Here is a 27,782-nt window from a genome sequence, read left to right on the forward strand (position 1 = left end):
TAGCCATGCTGACCTGTGCGAGGTGGTACCTCATTGTAGTCTTGATTTGCATTTATCTAATAATTGATGTTGAGCATTTTTTCATATGCCTGTTGGCCATCCAAATGTCTCCTTTGGAAAAATATCTATTCAGGTCTTCTGCCCATTTTTCAATTGGTTTGTCTGTTTTTTTTGCTGTTGAGTTGTGTGAGTTATATGTATATTTTAGAGATTAAGCCCTTGTCAGTTGCATCATTTGCAGCTATTTTCTCCCATTCCTTATATTGTCTTTTATATATATATATAGTTTCCTTTGCTGTGCAAATCATATAAGTTTTGATTAGGTCCCACTAGTTTATTTTTGATTTTATATATATTTCCTTGGGTGACTGACCTAAGAAAACATTTGTATGGTTGATGTCAGAGGAGTTTTTTCCTATGTTCTCTTCTAGGAGTTTTATGTGTCTTGTCTTAATGTTTAAATCTTTAAGTGGTTTTGACCTTATTTTCGTGTATGATGTGAAGATGTGTTCTAGTTTCACTGATTTACATGCAGCTGTCCAGTTTTCCCAGCACCACTTGCTACAGAGATTTTTTTCCCCATTTTATATTTTTGCCTCCTTTGTCAAAAATTAATTGACCATAGTTGTCTCAGTTTATTTCTGGGTTCTTTATTCTGTTCCGTTGGTCTGTATGTCTATTTTTGTACCAGTACCCAATTACTGTAGCTGTTTAATATTGTCTGAAGTCTGGGAAAGTCATGTCTCCTGCTTTTTTTTTTCTCCTTTCAGGATTGTTTTGGCAATTCTGGGTCTTTTATGATTCCATATAAATTTTTGGATATTTTTTCTAGTTCTGTGAAAAATGTCCTGGGTAATTTGATAAGGATTGCAGTAAGTCTGTAAATAGCTTTGGTATATGGCCATTTAAACAATATTAATCCTTCCATTCCAAGGGCATGGGACATCTTTTCATTTCTTTTATCCTCTTTAATTTCCTTGATTAATGTTTTATAGTTCTCAGCATATAAATCCTTTATATCCTTGGTCAGGTTTATTCCTAAGTATTTATTTTGGGTGTGATTTTCAAAGGTATTATATTTTTATATTCCTTTTCTAATATTTCATTGTTAGTATACAGAAATTCAACCAATATCTGAATGTTAATCTTGTATCCTGCTACTCTGGTTAATTCATTGATCAGTTTGAGTAACTTAGGTGTGGAGTCTTTAGGGTTTTCTATATATAGTATCTTGTCATCTGCATAGAGTGCCATTTCTCTTACAGCTTGTACACCTTTTATTTCTTTCGTTTGTTTGATTGCTATGACTAGGACTTCCAACACTATGTTGAATAGAAATAGTGAGAGTAGGCATTCTTGTCTTGTTCCAGATTTTATTGGGAAGGCTTTCAGCTTTTCTCCATTGAGTACTATATTGCCTGTGAGTTTGTCATAAATGGTTTTATTATATTAAGGTATGTTCCCTCTATACCCACTTTGATAAGAGTTTTGATCCTAAATAGATGTTGGATTTTGTCAAATGCCTTTTCTGCATCTAATGAGATGATCACATGGTTTTTAACTTTTCTTTTGTTAATGTGGTGTATGATGTTGTTTGACTTTTGTGTGCTGAATTCTGTCTTCTTGACAATTCCATTTTTCCATTTAGACACCCAAACTGTACATATGTAAAACTGAAGTGAATTCAAGATTTCGGCAAATTCTGATTTTTTTTTCTTTAAAATAACTTTCACTATCCATCTTCATTGCCTTAACCCTATTTCAATCTGTTTTGTGTTACACAGACACCACTGTAATAACTTCCCAATTATCTCCTAACCTCACCGTAGTCCAGAATTCCTATTATGATTCTTAATTTTCAGCCTTAATCTTCTGTTGCCGCCTGTTTGATATCTTAATCTCTGCTGAACTTCTTAGATTTTTTAAAATATTTTCAAATATTTCCTATTCTCCTTTTAGCCTTTGAACAGCTTCTTCTCTCTACCTGCATTGTTCTTCCTACATTCACCCTGAAAAAATCTCTTTACCTGCATTATTCTTCTTACATTCACCTTGATAAATTTTATTTATTTTTCCTTTGGCTTTGAAATTGTATCATTCTGTTATATGACACCAAATTACCCAATACTGTCATTTGTATAATTCTGTGCCCTAATATTTACTTATTCATCTGCTTAGTAGCACTGTTTTTTCACTGGACTGGATAACGCCTCTATTCTTTACTGAAAAATCTATGAGAAGCGCCATGTATGTTGGGTCTATTTTTCTATCCCCAGGTTTTGGGACAATGACTGATAAAGAATAAGTTTTCAACTGATAATCACTTTTCTCTTAAACAACAATGTAAAGGCAATCTTATTATAAAATTTTATATTACTCCATTATTTTGTTTCTTGCATTGCTATTATTATTTGACTTTAGAGGTGTTTTTTTTTTTAAGTAGATATTTTTATGTTAATAAAACTCCTGTGCCTTTTAGAGTGGAAAAAAGTGAAGCAATGGTGGTCATACAAGGGTGTATTAGATAAAAAAGTATAAGAAACACGGATTCAGGATTAAGTTAATCTATGTGAAATATCAAATCAACTCTAAAAATATACCTTCTTTCCTGTTAGTAATATGCTGTATGTACTTTTTCCAATGTCATTACCTGCTTTACTTTCATAACAAATGCTAAAAAAATTAAGTCATAATATCAGTACAGTGAAGAAGGTAACAAATAAGGCACACATAGGAGAGAGAAATTATACCAACAAATTTGTGACACTTCAAGCTAAAACTAAGACTATAGTATACAAACTGAAATGGCTATATTGGTTGCGAATGCTCTTGAATAAAAATACCATAATTTAACCAGAATGTGCCAAATCTGTAGGAACTTCTCTTTCTACCTTTTCAACAACCACCTTTACTAGGTTATATTTTATTTTACACTTGATGTTACAGCCCCATTGTTAGAGAACACTTGATATATCCTCAGAGAGTATGTTTACACCTAAAGAAAGAGAAGGAGGTTTAGGATAGAAACTTTTTCTTGCTAGACTATATTGTTTCATTTAGGAAAATAAAGGTCCTAGTGTTAATCCCTTTGCTTTCCCTTAGCCAGAAATGGGTTACATGCCCATAGGTTGATCAGTCAATAGCCAAAGGGAAGAGACTTTCCTGACATATTTAGACAAGTTATGCTTCATCCCTCAGGCCAGAGTAAGGTCCCAGACCAAATACTATACACTGGACATCTGAAAACACTCAGTTTCTATTACTAGGGAAGATCTTGAGATGGATTTTGAAGAGACACTGTGAGGAAGAAGAAAACTGAACTCTCTGGTTATTGTTTTGGTCATCATCCCAACTCATTCTCCGTGTTTTAAGTTCTTTTTCTCTTTGACATCTTAATGTTGGGGTTCCCCAGGGCTCAGTCTTTGGTGTTGTTTTCTTCTTTATTTACATGGTGGTCTTATTCCATGTAAAAGTGAAAGACTCTAAAATATGTGTACCCAGACCAGACCACCCTCCTGAACTCTATATTTTTTTTCTTTTCTTTTTTTGACCACAGCATATGGAAGTTGCCAGGCCAGAGATCAAACCCTTGACACCACAGACACAACAATGGATCATTAATCCATGTGCCACTATGGTAATTCCCTGAACTCTATATTTTTATGTTCAGCTACTTGTTCAACATTTTTATTCACGGATCTGTGGCAGGTTTTATTTTCTGAGAGGATTATAACAATATTTGCCATCTCATGTACTCTTTTTACAATGTGACATTGACTCTTTTCCAAAAAGAAAACTATAGCACCTTTTCCATACACTGAAATTTGTGGAGGGGGTTGAGACTATTATGGAAATAAACACTATGTGATTTCTGAGGCTGTATCATACAAGAAGAGAAAACTTCTACCTGGTTCTGTTGGGATGCTCTTAGAAGCCAGCAACATTACTTTGAGAAAGCCAATAAGCCCTATGAAGAGGCCACATGTAGGTGTTCCAGCAAACAACCCTAGCTAAAGCCCCAGCTGAGAGCCAGACATGTTGCTGGACATGTTGAGTGATTGAACCTTCAAGTGATTCTAGTCCCCAGCTGTTATGTCACTCCCAGCCTTGATGTCACCATGGTTGACATGAAGAAGAGATGAGTTATTCCTGCCAAGCTTTTACCAAATTGCAAATCCATAAGCAAACAAAGGACAGTTGTTTTAAACCTCTAAATTTGGAGTGGTTTGTTAAGCAGCAGTAGATAATTGGACCAGAGCCATCAGATATCTTATCTTTCTTTAACAGATCCAAAACCAAACAAACTCTGTCTACAGTTATGACATCTCCATTAGTTGATGCCAATTCTATTATTTCACTTGCTTCACAACACTTGGTATCTTCTTTGATATCTCTCTCACATAGAGTACATTCAATACACCAGGGATTTTGTTACCTTTGGCTTCAATATAGCTTTATATACTGAAAATTAAAGTATGCTTTGCTTACTTCTCCCAATTTCCATTGCTACCACCCTAGTCTGAGTTATTATCACTCTTGCCAACATGTCTGGATTGCGGGTTATCACTTTCTACCCTTGTATTCCTGCAGTCTAGTCTTCATATTGTAGCCTAACAATCCTTTGCAATGTAAGTAACTGTCACTTCTTTGCTCAAAGTTCACCAGTGGGTCCCATTTCACTCTGTTCAAAAGCTCACAACAAACCTACAATGGGATAATTTCCTCCATTTAACAGATAAGGATACTAGGTCAGCAATTTCAGACATGTTACTTTTTGTATTAGTGTGATGTATGGGACAGTGAAGTTTTTCTGAACTTCAAAGATTAGGATACACTATGTGTGTATGTATGTGTGTGTTACACATTACATACATATTCACACACATTTATAGTCAAGAACTATGGAAATTAATAACCAAAAATATGAAGCACATAAAAAAATTTTAACAGTTTTAGCATAAGATTATAATAAAAACTTAAAGATTAGAACTATAAGGGAAAGAGAATAAACAGTAATTATATAATGTTGGAAAAATTAGAAGAAGTTTTTAAAAAAATTTTGAATTGGGTCTAACTTCACCGTGTACATCCTCCTCCCTACCACCACCTGCCCATAGATACTTGCTACTACCATAAAAATGTGGAGGCAGTGGGATGGACTGGGAGTTTAGGGTTAGTAGATGCAAAATATTATATTAGAATGGATAAGCAATGAAGTCCTGCTTAATAGCACAGGAAACTATATCCAACCACTTGTGATAGAACATGATAGACAATAATATGAAAAAAGAATGTGTATGTATATATATGTATAACTAGGTTACTTTGCTGCATGAATTGACAGATCATTGTAAATCAACTATAATAAATTTTTAAAAGTAAAATAAAAAAAGAATGTAGAGGGGAGAGAAGGTATAATTTTGCTTAATTCTAAGAACAAAGCACATGATTCAATTTAGTTTGTTCCTATCATGCCTGTTAAGTTGAATATAAAAACACAATTAAGAAAGTTTTAAACCTAGGATTCCTATTGTGACTCAGCAGATTAAAAAGCCAACCTAGTCTCTGTGAGGATACATGTTCCATTCCTGGCCTTGCTCAGTGGATTAAGGATTTAGCATTGCCACAAGCTGCAGCACAGTCACAGATGCAACTTGGATCCAGTGTTGCTGTGGCTGTGGTGTAGGCCTGTAGCTGCAGCTCCAATTTAACACCTAGCCTGGGAACTTTCATATGCTGCAGACGCACCCATAAAAAGAAAAAAAAAATGTCCTCTTCCAATGTGATGATATTTTTAAAATCTCTTTTTAAATTACAATTTATAATTAAGCAATAAATCATTATATCCCCATTGGAAAAAAACTGATCAATTGCTAGACTATGAATAATTACTCTTATGGTAGGAGCAAATAGAATTTCAGGGCCATAAAATATCATAGATTCATAGGAAGTGGGTTTGTTTCAAATAAAGAATTTCCTCCCATCATACTTGTAATAAGTCCAACATTTCATTTTATTGTAGAGAACCTCTTATGTCTATCCTATTACAGATTTATGCAGTTCAGTTTAATAGGCTTCTTGCTGCTAACTTGTCGATCTGTATTTTCTTTTGCATTTCCATTGAAACCTAGTATACGCCTTCAGGTTGTTATTCCAGAGCTTCTTTTCATAAGTGTCTTTTGTACAGCCATTTTAGCACAAACCTTTACCTACTTCTTAGGATGATTAAGGACATTAGGCAAAGAAATCCACATGTACTTCACTTTTTGTCAGTTTATTCAACGAATGTTCAAGTGCTACACATTGCAAAACAGGTCAAGTCAGAACGTCTCCATCTCCCCCTCAGCCTTTAATTCAGTACATCTTGACAAATAAGACTACTTACTGTATGAAAGACACTGGTGCACACTCTGAAGTATGATGGTTTAAGTAAGAAGTAACTTCCACTCACAATGAGTTTTCTGTTCAAACTTCCATTTTAAACAAGCACAAAAATCGAGTTTTTTTTTTTAAAAAAAAATAAAACCAGTGAAGTGGAATTCCTATTGTGGCTCAGCAGGTTATGAACTTGACTAGTATCTATAAGGATACAGGGTCAATCCCTGGCCTCACTCACTGGGTTAAGGATCTGGCATTGCTGCAAGCTGCAGTATATGTTACAGATGTGGCTCTGATCCCCTGTTGCTGTTGCTGTGGCTGTGGTCTAGGTTAGCAGCTGTGGCTGTGGTCTAGGTTAGTAGCTCCAACTCTGATTCAACTCCTAGCCTGGGAACTCCTGTGTGCCATATGCTGCAGGCATGGCCCTAAAAAAACAAAAACAAAAAAACAAAAAAACAAAAAAAACAGGAAAGTAAGACTAATTTGGAGGCACATAAAAAGACCAGATTGTTATGACTCGAGCTGAAGTCTCATATCTAAATTTCATTGTAAAATGATAATTTTTATAAGACTATTATAAAATGCATTAAATTTTAAGAAAAAAGAGCTAGCATAGGATTAGAGTTGGTAGTAAAAGTGAGGGTAGTAGCAGCAATGGTGGTGTTTAGTAGTGGCTTTATTGAGACTTGAAGAAGTCTCAATTGAGATGGAATGGGAATATATTATATGAAACAAAAGTAGAATAATTAACCCTAACCCTAACCAAAAAGGGTTAAATACATGAGGTACATTCAGGGAAGAGTAGGTAATATAGCTGGAAGATAAGTTGGGGCCATAAAATAGACAATAAGGTTCCCCACATTTTAAGGATATTACTATGATGACTCCATCCTCAGTTTACCAAGTGAAACATAAACTGGTCCTGGACTCTCTCTCCTAAACCTTCCCCTGGCTTCAAACAATCCACCTAAGCAGAGATCAGATATATAATGAGAATTTATTGAAGTTGTAGCATTCTTTAAGGAATTCTTAGAAATGATTACTTATCATCTCAGGAGAGTGTTATGAAAGAGGACATAGGGTTCTTTCTGTGCCCTCAAGCCAACTAACATAAGAGAGCCAGAGGCACATAGATAAGTGGGAGGCCAAGGTAAGTAGAAAAGAGCAATACATGGAAAAATTGTATGACTTTTTCACTGCAAGTCCTCAGACCAGAGAAAAAAATCCATTTCAAGTCCTCACAAAACTACTGTATCATAGAAACCAAGAGAAGAGAGTTTTAGGAAGAAGAGTGTGCCAGTAGTAAAGAGAATATAAGAGAGAAAAGCAGAAAACACAATATCCAACTGATGATCAGGATGACATTTTTAATTATTATGAATTTCAGGAGACTGGTGAGAACAGTAGCCAAATATAAAGAATTAATAAGTGAAAGATAATTAGAAAGTAGAGCCAGTACATTTAGACCACAGTGACAGAAACTTGGACAATGAAGGAAAGAGGAAAAAATAGGTCTGTTGAGAAGTTAGTAGGGTACAGAGAAAGTTTTTCTTAGTGGGGTCAGTGAGTATTGCAAATATTCATGGGCAGAGGGGATGAAAATTGGCAGAAAGGAAGTCGAAGAAAAAGCGTGTAAAGAGGAGACAGATCCCAGGGAGTGTAGGAGGAAACATGTCAAGGAAGAACCAATAGGGTGAAAGCAAGAACAGTGGACAGATAGCAGATAGACAAGATTTGCACCTCATATCAAGTATCCTAAAAACAGATCTTGGAATGAAAAATTAATCAGGAGAAGCAGGATAGGAAAGTGGAACAGACCAAGGAAAGATTCAATGAGCAAAGTCCAAGCCTCAGATAGATACCTTGGAAAGTTTTGGAGGGTAAACATCACTTAACAAGTGAGCTTGGCTTTGAACTTCCACCAAATTATTCATTGGACAAGGGCAACCCTGGGGAGACGTACACTTCAAAGATTTCTGGCTCTCAGCACTCCTCAGGAAAGAGATTCCAGTAGCTGTACTCTGAAGAAAGTTGCCTATGTGAGCTATTAAAAACAAGAGGACATAAGATCTGGGAACTAGAGTACTTAGAGTAAATGATCTGAGGATGTCTAAGTGAAGCACCAACAGTGTCCACCACAGTTTGGAACTCTAGCTTGGACATTTCCTACCTATGAGATCTTTTGAACTACCTTGATATCAAATGCCTATATCCTTTTTGGTGATTGGGAAGATTAAATAAGATAAATTTAAATGGGAGGATTAAGTTAGGGAAAGTTCTCTTCTTCCATTTTGGAGTGAAAGAAGAGATAGAATATGCCAATAGAATACATTTTAGAGGTTAAAATGAGTGAAATTAAAGAAACTCATAAGGGATAGTCAATAGGAGAGGGTTAGCAGCTTTAAACGAATAGGTAAGTTTTGCTGAAACTATTGCGGCAAATAGAATATTCATAAAACACAATGTGAATAAAAGGAGTCCAAGTAACATGAGTTCGCCTGGAATGGATTTCAATAATCTAATGGGATGTTTATATGGCCTTGAGCTTGAGTAATAGTTGCTGCTTGGCAACTTAGCAGTAACTAAAAAAATGAGGGAAAAATGGGTCAAATACAGAGCAATCAGTGACAGTTCCAAAGCTGGTAATAGTAAGGGAGTAACCATGAATCAAGAGACGAGGTCTAGAAACCAGTGATGAAAAGGAGGGAAACCAAGGACAGGAGGCCAGAGTAAGGGTAAAGAGTTAAGGTTCAGTAGACATGAATGACCCAGTCAACTTGATAAATTAAGAGCAGCTTATTTCAAAATTGGTGAAATTGGAAATAAAGCATTTTCTTTTCTTTTTTTTTTTTTTTTTTTTTTTTGTCTTTTGTCTTGTTGTTGTTGCTATTTCTTGGGCTGCTCCCGCGGCATATGGAGGTTCACAGGCTAGGGGATGAATTGGAGCTGTACCCACCGGCCTACGCCAGAGCCACAGCAACGCGGGATCCCAGCCGCGTCTGCAACCTACACCACAGCTCACGGCAACGCCGGATCGTTAACCCACTGAGCAAGGGCAGGGACCGAACCCGCAACCTCATGGTTCCTAGTCGGATTCGTTAACCACTGCGCCACGACAGGAACTCCGAAATAAAGCATTTTCATGTGATCCTTTAGAAAAGTTTGTGGCCTTGCTTATGTAAGGCAAAGGCAAAAGAGAGAAGTAGGTCCCTGGAACAGATAAAGATGAAGGACCATGAACTGAGATGTTCCCAGGTTCATCAACTTGAGCCATAACATCCCTAAGTATGTCAGCGGTGGAGGGAGAAAATGGCAAAATTGTCAGTGATTAGTAAATCAGTTAAATAGATTTGGTGGTTAATTGTGATGATGATGTTTGGCGATTAATAGAGTGACCATGTGATGGTAAGGGAAATTGGAATGTACAAATGCATAATGTGAATGTCTTAAAATAAGGGAATATGACCTCAGAGAACATTGTTTTGTTTTGTTTTGTTTTTTTTCTTACTTAAATCTACTTCACTTTTATTCTGGACACAATGCCATCTATTTCCTCAGGCATCTCACTGAAATAACTATTCTTTCTGGTCTATCATCTTTAACTTATTCCTTTCAATGAAGCCTTTCCCTTTGCTTTCAAATAGGTTCAGATCCTTCTTCTTTGAAAAAAAAATTACCAACATTTCATTTCTCTCTGCATATTTACTTTTCAACTTCTTAGAATAGAAACATATACCCATTGTCTCCTCATTGATCTTCTGAAATGGGTTTTCATTTTAGGAATTTAGTTCTTTCCAGGAATTTCTAAATTTATCCATAGCCAAATCCAGATTTTTTTTTTTTTTCAGGTTTCACACTACTTGCGTTCTCCTTGACACTTCTGCATTGACTATCCACTCAAGGGTTTATTTTCTGTGTTACCTTCTCTAAGTTTTCTTGTTCTCTTTGGCCGCTTCCATATATTTACTCTGATTATTTTTATATCTTCTGAGCATCTTTCTCCTCCTTTAAGGCTTTGTTTACCCTTTTCTCTCTTGTTTTATTTATCTTTTAAAATTATCATGTATTTGACTTTAATCACTGCAGTAATCTAATATTTCATCTTCATTCCTTTACTTACATTTATAGTTTCCTTTAGAAAATATTTACTTGAACATCCATGAAACATACCATGTTCTCCTACTTTTCATTCACTGACTTTCTTTCCTTAGCATCTTTCTTTTCCTTTCTTTCCATGGCATCTCTCTTTGTGTTATCATGGTTCCTTTGTCCTGAGAGGATGGAAACTTTCTTTAGACTTTTCATAGGTTTTCATCACCTAATCTCATCTGTCCGTAAATCCTGTCATTTCTTCTTTCCAGCCATCTCTTAGATTTTCAATTTCTTTCCATTGCAATTCTGAGCTCAGCACTGACTCAGCTGGAGGATCACAGTAAACCCTTTTGGTTTATTAATTTTGAGCCCCCTGAAAACAATATTTACATTTCAACCACAAAAGAAGAAATCTTTGACATGTATAGCAATATTTTAAATATTATTTCTCTTTCTAATCTTACCTCTTCCCCCCAAAATTTCTTAAATATTGTCACATGGATAGTTTTCAGGATTCATATTTAAGAATTGATATACCTTTCAAAATGTTCGGTATATTTTTAGGAAGTATTTATTATTGATTGGAAATATTAGTGATATGTATCTCCCAATATATTATCCACATGTTTGCAGACTTGAGTTATGGGAGGAGGATTATAAATGACCACTCTTATGTAAAATTTATTCAAACACTGATTTCCAGGTAATATTACTTGGTCACTTAAGTGTCAAAATTCATATCATGGGAATAAAGTAGAGCATTTTAATATTCTGCTTGAAGTTAAGATGTGGCAGGTGATATTTGCAAAGGAAAAGGTAAATCATTATGGAGTAAATTAGCTGAATCCAATATATAAATGTGCCTTGAAAAGTGGGCATGAAGCCTGTTTGTTAACAATGGGGACTTGAGGTCTTTTAAAATGTAGCCAAATGCAAAATAGAAAGCATATATGAATTTAGTTCAGATTAAAAAGTCAGTTTCTCCCTTCAATTGAGTTTTCTTTTTGATAAGGTATCACTCCCATAAAAAATTGAACTGTGACAATTCTCTTTATGCTAAAAAGTCATTTTCTACCTGCAACAAAAAAGTCAGTATAGAAAATCACAGTATGATAACAAAAAAGTTGGCTAACCTCCCCTGGTATGTGATCTCTTAAGTTAAGCACAAATAGACTGTGATTTTTTTCTTTTTAGGCACCGGGATCTATACTGCCTCTCTTATTTTAGCTTTATATTTCTGTGTCCATAAATAACTTTCTGAAAAGCATTTATTTCCATGGCAGAGATTCAGCTTTACATGGTATCTTGGTGGCCAACAAGTATATATTGTCAGATATTCTTTGATTGATGAAAAAAAAAAATATATATATACATATACATATGTACACTTTTGGAAAATGCCCAATAATATAGAGAAGGTCTTGAATGACAGTTTAACATCTTCTACACTAGAAAGAGTATAGCATAGTTTAACACCATCTCCTAAAGTATATTTTGCATTTGAGGATAAGGTGACACATATAAAAAAGAAAGAGAATTAAATTTGATTTGCAGTAGAAGTAATTACGGGATTGAAGTGCATATTTATTTATTTAGTGAGTTATTTTTATTTTTTTTTTCCACTGTACAGCATGGGGACCAAGTTACACAAACATGTATACATACTTTTTCCTCCTGTTGTTGTGTTGTGATGTAAGTACCTAGACATAATTCTCAATGCTACAGAGCAGGATCTCATTGTAAATTCATTCCAAGAGCAATAGTGTGCATCTGTTAACCCCAAGCTCCCGACCCCTCCCACTCGCTCCCTCTACCCCTGGGCAAACAGAATTCTATTCTCCAAGTCTATTATTTTCTTTTCTGTGGAAGGGTTCATTTGTGCTATATAGTAGATTACAGTTATAAGTGATATCATATGGTATTTGTCTCTCTCTTTCTGACTTACTTCTCTTAGTATGAGTCTCTAGTTCCATCCACGTTGCTGCAAATGGCATTATTTTGTTCTTTTTTATGGCAGAGTAGTATTCCATTCTGTATATATGCCACATCTTCCTAATCCAATCATCTGTCAATGGACATTTGGGTTGTTTCGATGTCTTGGCTATTGTGAATAGTGCTGCAAAGAACATGCAGGTGCATGTTTCTTTTTCAAGGAAAGTTTTGTCCAGATATAGGCCCAAGAGTGGGATTGCTGGGTCATATGGTAGTTCTATGTATAGATTTCTAAGGTACCCCCATACTGTTCTACATAGTGGCTGTACCAGCTTACATTCCCACCAACAGTGCAGGAGGGTTCCCTTTTCTCCACAACCTGTCCAGCACTTGTTATTTGTGGACTTATTAATGATGGTCATTCTGAATGGTGTGAGGTGGTATCTCATGGGAGTTTTAATATGCATTTCTCTAATAATCAGGGATGTTGAGCATTTTTTCATGTGCTTGTTGGCCATCTGTACATCTTCCTTGCAGAAATGTCTATTCAGGTCTTTTGCCCATTATTCCATTGGGTTGCTGGCTTTTTTGCTGTTGAGCTGTATATGTTGCTTGTATATCCTAGAGATTAAACCCTTGTCAGTTGCATCATTTGAAAGTATTTTCTCCCATTCTGTAAGTTGTCTTTTTGATTTCATTTTGGTTTCCTTTGCTGTGAAAAAGCTTGTCAGTGTGATTAGGTCCCATTGGTTTATTTTTGCTCTTATTTCTGTTGCTTTGGGAGAATGACCTGAGAAAATATTCATGAAGCTGATGTCAGAGAATGTTGTGCCTATGTTTTCTTCCAGGAGTTTGAAGGTGTCTTGTCTTCTATTTAATCTTACAGCCATTATTTTTGTGCATGGTGTGAGGGTGTGTTCTAGTTTCATTGATTTGCATGCTGCTGTCCAGGTTTCCCAGCATCTCCTGCTGAATAGACTTTCTTTTTCCCATTTTATGCTCTTGACTCCTTTGTTAAAGATTAATTGACAATAAGTGTCTTTCTGCATTCTCAATTCTGTTCCATTGGTCTGTCTGTCTGTTTTGGTACCAGTAATACACTGTTTTGATGACTGTGGCTTTATAATATTGCCTGAAGTCTGGGAGAGTTATGCCTCCTGCTTGGTTTTTGTTTCTCAGTATTGCTTTGGCAATTCTGGGTCTTCTGTGGTTCTGTATACATTTTTGGATTGCTTGTTCTAGTTCTGTGAAAACTGTCATGGTTAATTTGATAGGGAGTGCATTGAATCTCTAGATTGATTTAAGTAGTGTGGCCATTTTTACAATATTAATTTTTCCAACCCAGGAGCATGGAATAACTTTCCATTTCTTTGAATCCTCTTTAATTTCCTTAATTAATGTTTTATAGTTCTTGGCATATTTGTCCTTTGCCTCCTTGGTCAAGTGTATTCCCAGGTATTTGATTTTTGGGGGTGCAATTTTAAAAAGTGTTGTATTTTTGTATTCCTTTTCTAATATTTCATTGTTAATATACAGAAATGTGAATGATTTCTGAATGTTATTCTTATATCCTGCTATTTTGCTGAATTTGTTGGTCAGTTCAAGTAGTCCTTAGGGTTTTCTAAGTATAGTATCATGTCATCTGCCTACAGTGACAGTTGTACTTCTTCTGGATGCCTTTTATTTCTTTTGTTTGTCTGATGGCTGTGGCTAGGACTTCCAAACTATGTTGAATAGCAGTGATGAGAGTGGTCATCCCTGTCTTGTTCCAGATTTGAGTGGGAAGACTTTCAGCTTTTCTCCATTGAGAATTATATTTGCTGTGGGTTTGCCATAAATGGCTATGATTATGGTCAGGAATGTTCCCTCTAGACCCACTTTCGTGAGAGTTTTTATCATAATTGGATGTTGGACTTCGTCAAATGCTTCTGCATCTATTGAGATGATAGTGTGGTTTTTGACTTTTCTTTTGTTAATGTGGTGTATGACGTTGATTTATTTGCATATATTTTACCATCCTCATGCATCTGGGATGAACCCCACCTGGTGGTGGTGTATGAACTTTTTGACATGTTGTTGGATTCAGTTGGCTAAAATTTTGTTGAGAATTTTTGTGTTTATATTCATCAAAGATATTGGCTGATAGTATTCTTTTTTGGTGGTATCTTTGTCTGGTTTTGGAATTAGGGTGATGGTGACATCATAGAATGTCTTTGGGAGTATCCCTTCTTCTTCAACCTTTTGAAAAAGTTTAAGGAGGATGGGCACCAGATCCTCTTTGTATGTTTGGTAGAATTCACCTGTGAAGCCATCTGGTCCTGGAATTTTATTTGTGGGGAGTGTTTTTTTGACATATTCAATTTCATTTCTAGTGATGTGTCTGTTCAGTTGATCTATTTCTTCTTGACTCAGTTTCGGCACGCTGTAAGATTCTAGAAAGTTGTCTATTTCTTCCAGGTGTCAAATTTGTTGGAATATAGTTGTTTGTAGTATTCTCTCATGTTTTTTTTTTTTTTTTTTTTTTTTTTTTTTTGTATTTCTGCAGTATACGTTGTGATTTCTTTTTCATTTCTTATTTTGTTTATTTGGGTTCTTTCTCTCCTCTTCTTGGTGAGTCTAGCCAGGGGTTTGTCAATTTTGTTTACCTTTTCAAAGAACCAGCTCTTTGTTTTATTAACTTTCTCTATTGTTTTTTGAATCTCTATTTTCTCTGATATAAGTATTGCAACTCCTGCTTTCCTGTCATGTCCATTGGCATGAAATATCTTTTCCCACCCCCTCACTTTCAATCTATATGTGTCCTTTGTCCTAAGGTGAGTTTCTTGTAGGCAGCAGATTGAAGGTTTTTGCTTTTTTATCCAGTCTGCCACTCTGGGTCTTCAGATTGGAGCATTCAGTCCATTGACATTTAAGGTGATAATTGATAGATGACTATTTATTGCCATTTTGAACCTCGTTTTCCAGTTGATTCTATGATTTTCCATTCTTTCTTTCTTTTTTTGGTTGGATGGTCTCCAATTATTTTCTGCTTGAGTGTTTTTAATTTTTTGTGAATGTAATATTTGGTTTTGATTTGTGGTTGCCCTGTTTTTTAAGTATGTTTAACCCCTTCCTATAATTGTGTGTTTTAGCCTGATATTCCTGTAGGTTCGAACACTTCATTACCATACTAAAATTAAAAAAAAAAGAAAATTAAAAGAATTTATTTCCTTACTACCCTTGCCCACATTTTATGATTTTGATGTTTCTTTTTTTCTTTTTAATTTTATTTTGTTTTAAACATGTTAATGATTAGAGCTGTATGCTGGCTTATTTGAGTATTTGAGTGACTGCTCTCTGATGTGGTTTCTTCCATCCTAGCTCTTCTTCTTTTTTTTTTTTTTTCCTTTTGATTTAGAGAAGCCCTTTCAATATTTCTTTTAGCCTGAATTTTGTATTGCTGTATTCTTTTAGCTTTTGTTTGTTGGAAAAAATTTTTATTTCCCCTTCTATTTTAAATGATATTCTTGCTGGATAGAGTATTCTAGGTTGCATATTTTTTCCTTTCAGCACTTTAAATATCTCATCATTCCCTCCTGCCCTACAAAGTTTCTGTAGAGAAATCAGCTGATAGCCTTATGAAGGTTCCCTTATAAGTGACACTTTGCCTTTTCTTGCTGCCTTTAGGATCCTCTCTTTATCATTAACTTTTGCAATTTTTATTATAATGTGACTTGGTATGGGTCTATTTGGATTTAACTGGTTTGGGGCCCTCTGTGCTTCCTGTATCTCGAACTCAGTATCCTTTAGATTTGGGAGGTTTCCAACGATAGTTTCTTCAAATATATTTTCCACCCCCTTATTTTTTTCTATTCCTTCCAGAATTCCTATTATGCATAGATTGGCCTGCTTTATATTATTGAATAGGTCTCTTATATTCCTTTCATTGTTTTTCATTTGGTTTTCTGTCTGCTGTCCTGTTTGGGTGATTTCCATTATTCTATCTTCCAAATCACTAATTTGTTCTTCTGCATTATTCATTCTGGTTTTTACCGCCCTTAGCTCAGTTTGTATCTCTGCAAATGAATTTTCTACTTTTTCTTGGCTCCTCTTTATATTTTGTGGTTCCTTTCTGAGGGAGTCTGCATTACCTTTCACATCTCTTAATTTCTTCAGTATTTTCACTATCTCCCTTTTGAACTCCAAGTCTGTCAGACTGCAGAGTTATGTTTCATTGTTGACTGCTTTAGGTGAGTTCTCCTGTTGGTTTAACTGGGAATGGTTTCTAAGCTTCTTCATCTTGCTTGTTATCTTCTTTTTCTTGGTGGAGGTGTACTCCCCGTGGCCAGGCAGGGTTTGCCCTGTGAAGTGTTTCCCCAGGGCTGGCATTGTTGGCTGGTCTTCTTTGAGGCAACAGGGCATTTCCCGAGGGTGGGTGGGGCTAACAGGGTCACTCTGAAGCAAAGGAAAACTTCCCAAGGGCAGGTGGGACTGGCAGGTCCGCACCACAATGGAGGCAGACTTCCCGTGGATAGGCAGAACTTGCTCTGGCGTTTCTGGTCTTCAGAGCTCTTCCAGGGGGCTGGCGGTGCTGGGCCCTGCTCTGTGGGGGTGTCGCCCCTCCAGAGGGTGGGCAGGCCAGGGCGTGGAAAGCCCCTGAGGTGGTCAGCTTCCTGTAAGTGGTGAGGCCAGCCCTCTGGGATGGCAGTCAGCCTCAGGTCAGGCATGAGTGCAGGTGAGGGGGAGGGGGGATGCACTGGGAAGCACTGCTCTCTGCTAGCTGGCAGAGGAGCACACTCACTGGGGCACAAGGAGTATTCTACGGAGGCCGCCCCTCCTCCTCTCCCCTCCCCAGCACTGGCACCTTGCCTCTCCTGTGGGTCCAGACCTTCTCCCAGGTTCCCTCTGTTGTAGCTTTCCACTCCCCAACCCTTAGCGTATTGCTCCCTCCACCGGTGATGCCCAGCTTCCTAGTCCCCCAGGCTGTCTCTGCACTGCCAACCCCAGCCTGCTCTGGGGGACTAACCTCTGGAGCCGAGGTCTTGGTGCCCAGCCCCCACCTGAGCATCTCAGTTTTTGGTGACTATGCCAGTAGTTCAGATGATCTGTTTGGCTCTCACTCTGCTTTTCAGACCTTCTGCTGCACTCTTCATGGTGTCTGGAGATCCCTCCAACTCAGTTGATCTTTTCATCGATTAGGTGACTTTCCAGGGTAGTGTGGGTTGCCTTTCTCCTTTACAGTTCCCTTTTGAGAACACCCATCCCCTTCTTTCACTCTCCTCTTTTCTCTTGTTTTACCCAGTTATGTCACAAATTCTTGCCATTATTAGAGGTTTAAGTTCTTCTGCCAGGTTTAGTTGCTGTTCTGTGCGAATTTAACATGTAGATGTGTTTTTTTTGTTGTTGTTGTTGTGTTTGTGGGAGAGGGCGAGCACATCCCCCTGCTCTTCTGCCGTCTTGCCTTCTCCAAGAAATGCTGAAGTGCATATTTATAATATACATCTACTGGTGTTGCTGCAAAGCTGTGGTATAGGTTTTGGATGTGTCTTGGATCCTGTATTACTGTGGTTGTGGTGTAGACCAGCAGCTGTAGCTTTGATTTGACCCATAACCCAGGAACTTCCATATGCCACAGGTGTAGCCCCATAAAGAAAAAAAAAAATCTTGGATCTGACTGCCCTCTGCTACTGAAAAGAGAAATGAAAGGCTAGAAGTGATTAAGATGCCCTCAGCTATCATTGCAGCTGTGAACTGGTGGAGGAGAGAGAGAGGTCAGAAAGTCCTGCCACCTCCCATAGAGGGAGCATATGGCCCAGACCACCAAGGTATTTTGAATGGAGACCAGAGAGCCACACACCCTTATTTCGTAAGAGATCTGATCAAAATTTGAAATATTTCTTTCTCTAGTTACCTATAAAAATTTCTTCATTTTGATGTAGGATATTCAGGATAGGTTGCACATGACTGCTATATAAGAGAGTTGGAGGTCATGAAACACATTTTTCTGTGCAATATTTTATGAATTCTAAGTCAGCTCATGAGCACTAGGGATCTAGGCTCTAGGAGTCTTGGTGTTAAGTATTTCATAAGAAATTCATGGATTCTAGAGAAACATTAAATGTTATGTATTGAAGATATGAAAAGTGAATAAAAGATGGACCATTCACTCAGGAAAACCACTGTTAACCATGTAAATAGCAAACTAATGTCATATATGTACACATACCTGTATATGTATATATTTGTTAAGAGGATGGGCAATAAGGCAGGGTGTAAATATATAAATAAAATAAGGAGTTAAATATAATTTAGGATGATAAGCCTAACATGATATGGAATTACAGATGCAAAGAAAATTTTCTTTCTAAAGATTTTTTTCTCCAGTGTTGGCTGGGAACAGACATAATTATTTTATATAATTAATACTACAAAATAATGAATCAAGAAGGAATCTCATGGAAAATTTAACAGAAATCGAAACAAGACCTGAAGAACAAATGATAACTTAAAAATATTTTTAAGCTTAAATACAAAGAGAGAGCAACACAGATGACCTGTATCTTTATTATATTTCTTCAGAGGAAAAGGAAAAGTTCATTTCTGGGTTGTTGTTGTTGTTTTTTCGTGGGAGTTTTTCTGTTTGTTTTATTTTGTTTTTTTGGCTGCACCTATAGCATGTGGAATTATCAGGCCAAGGATCGAAACTGCACCATAGCAGTAAACACGCTGAATCCTTAACCCACTGAACCACTGGTGAACACCAAAAGTTCATTTCTGAAGTTGTTTATAGGAATAACTTCTTCCACCACAGCACTTCCATAATTTTAATGCTGAAGCCCCTACTTTCATGACTTACAGAGACTTACAACTAACAAGTTTTAAGCACTGCTGTTAGCATTTTTCTCAGGTAATTCTTTATTTACCCGTTTGCCTCTGCCATTAAACAGAGAGCTTCGTAAGGGTCACCAAGTGTCATTCAATTCACATCATCAGCTCCTAGGACTTAATAGATACCTAATTAATATTTGTTGAATGAGTGCATGACTGCAATGAAAAAACACATTTGAGAACCATCCCACAAAACTACTGCCAAAAAAAAAAAAAAAAACTAGAAATAGTGTTCAAGTTTATACTGTCTCTAGACTCTCTTCCTTTTAGCAGCATGTTCTATTTGTAGTTGAGTTATTTTTATATTATAGAGCCTCTAAGCAAAAGTAACACATTCAGGACTTAAAAAGTGATTTGGGATTGGCATGCAATACTTTCTCAAAACAAAAAACTGCACAGAAATGAAGGGAAAGGAACTGTGGTGAAGCCTTCACAGGAACAGAGAATATTCTGCATTACACTGTATTTCTCATAGGAGATGAAGGATTTCAATTCATGTATTCATGAAATGTATTCAGACTGACAATCTTATTTTGCTTGTGGAGATGGGGACATTGACATGTTGGTCTACAAAGTATTCAATCAGTATTAATCACTAAGTGATTCCAGTGAAACCGTTAAGCTACTACTGCTAATCTATAGGGCTTTGGTTTTATTTTTTGTATTTTTCTTACATTTTAAGTAACACTGTTGACCCCTACTCTAGCAGAGGACAAAGGGACAATTTTGATTCTCAGCCAAGACAACTGACTACATAAGAGAGTTATGTGATGTTCATTTTTTTTTGTGCCAGCATGGAATTTTTTGGTAATTTCAGATTTTATGTTGCATATCTAATAAATTAGCTACATCATTCTTAGAGAAGGGATAGAAATATGAATAGTAAGTTTATTGTAAAAACTGTGACCCAGATCTATGCTCCAGGAAAATAGTTTAACAGTCAAAGAAAAGAACCTTAAACTCAAAGAAAATGATTGATTTAGTGGCTTTTCATTATTATTCAGATATTTAAAATACATGAGTCACATTTAATAATATTTTTATTTTTTAATTGTGAAATACAGTTAATTTATGTTAGTTTCTGCTGTACAGCAAAATGATTAAGTTATACATATATAGTTTCTTTTTTATATCCTTTTCCATTATGGTTTACTACAAGACATTAAACCTGATTCCTTATGCTATACAATAGCATCTTGTTTTTTATCCATTCTATATATAATAGTTTGCATTTGCTATTCCCAAACTCCCAACCCAAACCTTCTCTGGCCCCCTGGCAACTACAAGTCCGTTGTCTATGTGTGTGAGTCTGTTTCTGTTTCATAGATAAGTTCATTTTTGTCATATTTTAGATTCTACAGATAAGTGATATCATGTGGTATTTGTCTTCCTCCTAACTCAGTATGAGAATCTCTAGGTCCATCCATGTAGCTGCAAATGACATTTCATTCTTTTTATGACTGAGTAATATTCCATTGTCCTATCTACATATCTATATCTATATCAATCTCACATCTTTATCCATTCATCTGTCGTCTCCATGTCTTGGCTAATGCTATTTCTTTAAAAATTGAGACGCATTTGTTCTTCCCTTTCTGCCACATACACTTTACACCTTTACTCTTTCCCCATCATATTACTTATTTCTCAAAATATATTTATTTGAAATTATTCAAAGATATTTATAGTACCTTGAAAATATACTTGTTCAGCTTGAATCTAGTTGCGACATTAAAAGATTTATTTTCCTTTTTAAGCATAACCTGTGTGTAAATTAATTCTGACATCAGTATAATTGCCTTATGATATATTAAAACACTTTTGGGGGTCAGTAAGTATATGCTAGTTTTTAGGACCTTCAGTGCTACCAAATTGAGTATTTTACCTATTATTCAAATGTCAATAATTAATTGGAAGTTAACTCATGATATGTGTTCTTTGCACGTATTCCTACCAAAAACTTGTGTCTAATTAAGAGAGAGATTTGTGTTATGATGATGACAATATTTGTATAATCCTTCAAATGACTTTTGAGTATCTTGCTTTAATTTTTAAATTCTGTAACTCTAAGCTTCTGTAAATAAAGGGATTTTCATTTTAGGACACATTATTATCCAGAGAAATTTCAATTGTATAGTATAACACTTGATTTTGACAATATTGAAAATTTCTGGATCTAGAGTAACCTTGAAAATATTTCCAGGGTTAGATTAACCAAGCTAATACTCTAAAGGCAACTTTCCTGGCTATGCAATACAATCTAACAAACAATTCGCTGCAGCAAAATTTGAACTCAAATGGGGACAACATCAATTTGAAATGCCATCACTGAATCTTAATTTCCATGAAGTCTCAAAAACCAGTGAAAAACATTTCATTTCTTCCCATTGCTAAAGATCACATTTAAATACCAAAAAACTCTGTTTATTAAAGACATCTCAAGCACATCTTTGTAAATTACTCTCAAATTATTCATAAGTTTCTCTCTGCCGTTTTATAAGTTAGAGAGTGTTCTTTCTCTACATTTGGTTTATAATCCCCAGAGACTCTCAAGGTGCTAATTCTATTCAATTCTTTACTTTCAATTTTCGTGTAAGGAGCAAATAAATTATTTTTTGCCTGACATTCATAAAATGTTGCTTAATTTTGGTAGAAGGAGGATCTTTTAATCTTATTTAGTTGATAAATATTTTAGCCATAAAAGTGATTTCTGCAGTCACTTTGGCTTCATAGACAGTTTGTTAAATTACCACTGAAAATTTGACTAAAATTCTCTATTCAAGTTAGTTTTGTTTTGAATATTTTTTTAATTCCTAATTTTGTTGCCATTCGTCCAAGCCTCCTGCATGGAAATATTGCACATTTAAAATGAATAGAAACTACTTGGGGGGGAAAAGAGACTTTTCTCAATGCTAAGACATTTTTCATGTTCCATTTTGTGTTTTTAAGTATGGAGATCTTTGTTATACTCTTTATACCTAGGGTAAAATAACATTTGATATAAGAACATTATACTGTGGCATTATATTTCTATTTGGTGAGACAACATAGAGATGATACAGGTCTGGGTCAGGAAAGCTGGAGTGCATCCCCCTTTTCAGCCATGTGAGTATGGATCATTAATTTCCTGAACTGTAGCATCCAAAGTTGTGAGAACTAAATGTATTAAATGACTCATTTGACCTACACACCCAATATGTTTATTACTCATTTAGTACATTTGAAAGCAGATTACTATTAAATAAAATGTATATTATACACATTTTCCTTTCAGATCTGAACTGTGGATTATGTTAAAAGTAGATTACAAGAATCAGGTTGAAAAAATAAGCACATGTCTATTTTGGCTCCCCAAATGCCTCATTCACAGTATTACATCCCCTGACTAGTCATATTAAGAACATTAGTGAGGTTTCCTGGTGACCTAGAGGTTAAGGACCCATCATTGTCACTGTTGTGGCTCGGGTCACTGCTGTGGTGGTGGTTTAATCCCTGACCCAGTAACTTCTGCATGCTGCAGACTCTGCAAAAGAAACAAACAAAAAACAAACATTAGTAATGCTAAAACTTCTCCCTAAAATGTTCAATGAAGCAACTGATTTTACCTTTCAGCTAAAATATTTTTAATAATTTTAAAAAATTTTTGGCTGTACCTGTGGCAAATGGGAAGTTCCTAGGCCAGGGATCGAATCTGATTTGTAGCTATGGAATAGGCAATGCCAGATCCTTAAACCACTGTACCAGCCAGGGGATAGAACCTATGCCTCAGCAGTGACCCAAGCTGCTGCAGAGATGTTGGATCCTTAACTCACCGTGCCACAGTGGGAACTCCTTATTTCTAAAAACTTTTAAATATAACTTAAAGATTTAAAAATCATAATTTTAATGCAAGTATAGATATTCCATGCCTCCTTTAACCTAGATCTTACTAATAAATTATTAGTTGGATTTCTTGCTATAAAGTTTCCCTTTCTGATTTATAGAGCTTGTAAATATGAATGCAAGTTTCTTCAGGATTAATATATTTGGGATTCTAGCCACACCTCATGTTTGTCTGGTTGTAAAAGTTTAACACATTTATTTTATACAGCATTTTCAGGAAGAAAAAAATCAACTTTTAAAATAAAACAATATGCATAAAGGAAATATATATATTTTTTAGGTAGTTTAATATCATTTTTCATGGATAAATAATACAAAATATGAATGTAGGTCTTCTTTGGTTTTCCTATACAAATATCACTTTCTCTTATACACAATAGTTTTTATATATTTACTCAAATATGCACAGGATACACACCCATTTTTGCCTAAATGAATCATTTCCATATTTTTCTAAACTTTAGTCATTGCTATTATCAGACTGAATAAAAACTTCAGTGGGCATAGCTTCAAAAGAATAGATCTAATTCATCTGAAAGCGTGAATTTGTAATATAATTATAATATTTGTTGACTTAATTAGTGAATAAAAGCATGGATTATGTACCTTTTGTTTTTTAACTTTTTTTTTTACATCTTATTTTACTTCAGCATATTTTGGATTTTCTTTCCATATTTTATTTCTTCCACAGTCCTTCTATATTACATTGTATTATAAGATTATTAAAATAAGAACATCTGCTTTGTATGAATTCAGGTTTTAAGATGGAGTCACAAAATAATTTATAAAATTCAAATTAGAATAGTTACATTTATCAATTTAAGTGGACAAAATCAAAACTTATGACACATTCATTATTTAAATAAATTTAAATTTATATACAATTTGATTTTAAATATTTTTATTTTTATAATTTTCTAATTACCTACTGCTTATTGTAATAGTAAACAAGAAAAAAGATTACTCCCTCATTTATTCTAAAGCCTAGTGGCAGCAAAAAATATTAATAAATAGTAACATTGTAGACAAATACAAATAGAAATTTGCCCCTCTAATTCATGCTATGAAGAAAAGTACAAGGTGCAATAATCAGCGGGAACACAGAAGGCTTCTTGAAGGAAATGATGTGTGAGATACAATACACAGGAACAAATTAAGAAAGCAAGTTGATAAAAAGCATTTCAGACAGCGAGTGGCCTGTACCAAAGTTATTTTGGAAATTCTTCCTCATGATTTCTATGAATGGTTAAATATTTTTGTATAATAAAAATTTATTACATACACACATGTATATTAATGTTTATAAGATTATTTTCATTGTTAGTATGTTATTGCTGTAATTATTATTTTTATGCACTTTTGTGTTTATCTGCATATTAATAGAAGCCAACAATTTAATTTCAGCTACTTGTTCTGGACTGAATGGGGACAGATGCCCTGCATTGGAAAGGCTCGCTTAGATGGCTCAGAAAAGGTTGTCCTCGTAAGCATGGGAATAGCATGGCCCAATGGCATCTCCATTGACCAAGAGGTCTGTTCGATTTCTTTCAAGTATTTAATGTGTGTTAACTGCCAACTTATGTTAGTCCACTTGTAGCGTTGTCTTATTTTCTTTATAAAACACAAAACAGCTTGTAATATTACTTTTTAATTGATCTTAGGAAAATAAATTGTACTGGTGTGATGCTCGTACAGACAAGATAGAAAGAATTGACCTTGAGACTGGTGGGAATCGTGAGATGGTGCTGTCAGGGAGCAATGTGGATATGTTTTCAGTTGCAGTCTTTGGGGCTTACATCTACTGGTCTGACAGGTAATTTATTTTTTCATAAGTATTTGAGTCTCAAAATGTTATTTTAGCCCTAGATGATTTACCCTTATAGGATTAGCCATTCCTTAGCAAGGTCACAAAAAGGATCTCACAAAACCATGTTATTTCCTCAGAAAAAGGCAGTTTTTCTTCCTATTCCAGGATCAACCTTTTCAATGTCACAGACTAATGTTGGTTTCTTTCCCTTCTGCTGGGACATCTGTTATCTTCACCTTAAATAACTAGCTTGACTTGAATTAAAGATTGTTGATCGTGTATGTTCAACTTCTTGGCAGAGCACATGCCAATGGGTCCATCAGAAGGGGCCACAAGAATGATGCCACGGAAACCATAACCATGAGAACGGGTCTTGGAGTCAATCTGAAGGAGGTTAAAATCTTTAACCGAGTGAGAGAGAAAGGTCAGCACTCTAATATGATAAATGACTTTTATGGTTTTTTTTTATATTTATTTATTAAACTTGTTATGGATTAATTCTTGTGAGTCCAAATCTCAAGACCCTATTTTTACATCTAAATTTCCTAAAAAGATCATATAGTAGCCTAATTAAATGAATCCATAATAGTTCATACATGTATATTTTTGCCCAGGACAGTGCATATGTTTAAGCTAACTAATATAGAAACACTTTATAAATATACATATTTAATGAAGACTGCAAAGCATAATTAGGATAATAGAATACAAAGCAGCTGGAATGTTGTTTTGGAATTACATTTTAATATATAAAGTGAGTATGGCTCCAGAAGTTTGCTATTAGTGTGAAGTATGTTGAGTCATCATTTCTTCAAATTATGTGTTTTGAAACTAATATGACAGTGACTAGGATATTTTTTAAAATATCACTTCCATTATTATAATGTTTATTTTAAATGTTCATTAAATTTTAATTAATTTTCTTGACATCAAACAAAGGAAGGTATGATATTTTTGGAGATGATGGCTTCATAGAAGAGAATTAGTCTGATATAGAAATCTTAATACCATATTATACATTAATTCAAAACTAGGATTAAAAATATATGCCCAATATACTTAGGATGTTAGGCACATTGGAACCATACATTTCTTTGATACCTTATATACTTCATAGACACAGACTTTAAAGTAGTGCATGTAATTGTTTTGGTGAATTCAGTTCATGTTTTGAGTGAGTCAGTTACTTGTACTAAAGATTACAGTATATAAAACTTATTGTAATCTCAGTATCAAGTTTCAAAATAGAGTTATGCACTTAACTGGCTGATTAAAGGAAATTCTTAATGCTTCTATTTGAAAGTTGGGGAAGAAGAAGAATGTTATATCTGAAATAAGAAATCCAAGGTTTTAAACTGGAGTGATCTTTTAAAAATCAGTAGTTTATAGTGGTTAAATTTTTACAGACCAGTCTAAAAATTAAGGATAAAAAACTAGAATTTTCAACATTATTTAAAAAATATTTTAGAAGAAAAAACTACCTGAAAAACAAAAGAAAAAACACAAATGTGTGTGTATCTTTATTATTATTCTTAGGGACAAATGTTTGTGCCAAGGACAATGGGGGATGTCAGCAACTCTGTCTCTATCGAGGAAATTCCTGGAGAACTTGTGCTTGTGCCCATGGATATTTGGCAGAGGATGGAGTTACTTGCTTAAGGCATGAAGGCTACTTGCTGTATTCAGGGAGAACCATATTAAAAAGTATACATCTTTCTGATGAAACCAATTTAAATTCACCAATAAGGCCATATGAAAATCCACGTTATTTTAAGAATGTGATAGCCTTGGCTTTTGACTATAATCAAAGAAGAAAAGGTACCAACCGAATCTTTTACAGTGATGCGCATTTTGGAAATATACAACTTATTAAAGATAACTGGGAAGACAGACAAGTCATTGTTGAAAGTAAGTACAAAAATTTATAATTAAATAGTTTTGTGGAAAAGAGTATTATTTGGATTAGTAGAGAAATTAGAATGGGAATTGCATGTAGCAATTATATTTTCCTAGAGTTTATATTCAAGAATGAGTGCAACTATATCATCCAAAGCCCCAAAAGTAAAAGAAGCAATTGTCTGTGAGCATGTACAGCATCTATATTATGACCATTAGCTTCTAATCATGGAACTTTCAATATATTTCTTTATAATGTTTCTTATAAATAAGTATTAAAATTCATGGAAAATAATTTTTCAGTATAAAATTTACTAATCTTATTTTCTTCCAGTGGCTGAAATTATATTTTTAAGAATATCAACTTAATTATATTTGGTGAATTTTGTTTTCTCAAATATCAGAGGTTATTTTGTGTGTGTATGGATAACATACACGTGTTATATATATTAAAATGATCTAATATTTTTTATATTTTACAGAACATAGTATTGTGTGAATTATCTATATAATTTAGACAAATATCTTTCCTGTCATCCAACTTTTACAGAGATTAGCTTCATATGCCTCATTCAACATCTCTCTCCCCTTTATATGATTTCCATATATTCCTCTCTTTTCCAATTTCACTATACTGGGGTCAGTCTTTTTCATTACTTTTTAAATTTCAAAATAGTACATGCATTTATTGTAAACTGTTCAAGTAATATGGATTTTAAAATGAAGCTTCTGCCTCATCACTGCAACATCAATTCCATTTGCTTACTTATAAGTGACCACTGTTATGCCTCCACAGTTTTATGTTTGTGTATCATTTGTAATTACAAAAATGGAATGACTGTATATGCAATATTCACTTTTTTTCACTTATTCTATATCTTAAAAAGCTTTTTTTACAATACATAAGGCTCTATGTTTTGAAAGTCTG

General features: G+C 34.9%; 1 protein-coding gene across 5 annotated transcripts in view; it reads left to right on the forward strand.

Moving 5' to 3' along the window:
- The window catches only part of LRP1B (LDL receptor related protein 1B), a 1,884,722-nt gene that overhangs the window by 1,422,090 nt on the left and 434,850 nt on the right, over positions 1–27,782 (forward strand). For all 5 annotated transcript variants that reach the window (XM_084998912.1, XM_084998914.1, XM_021076285.2 and 2 more), the window contains 4 exons: positions 24,556–24,682; positions 24,813–24,964; positions 25,258–25,382; positions 26,495–26,866. In XM_084998912.1, coding sequence (XP_084855038.1) covers positions 24,556–24,682; positions 24,813–24,964; positions 25,258–25,382; positions 26,495–26,866 — 776 coding nt within the window. The remainder of the gene's footprint in view (positions 1–24,555; positions 24,683–24,812; positions 24,965–25,257; positions 25,383–26,494; positions 26,867–27,782) is intronic.

Source organism: Sus scrofa, chromosome 15 (genome assembly GCF_054392235.1).
Source record: "Sus scrofa isolate SSC_HxYL_T2T_F1_AM1 chromosome 15, Sscrofa_HxYL_maternal_Yorkshire_Landrace_v2.0, whole genome shotgun sequence".
NCBI lineage: Eukaryota > Metazoa > Chordata > Mammalia > Artiodactyla > Suidae > Sus > Sus scrofa.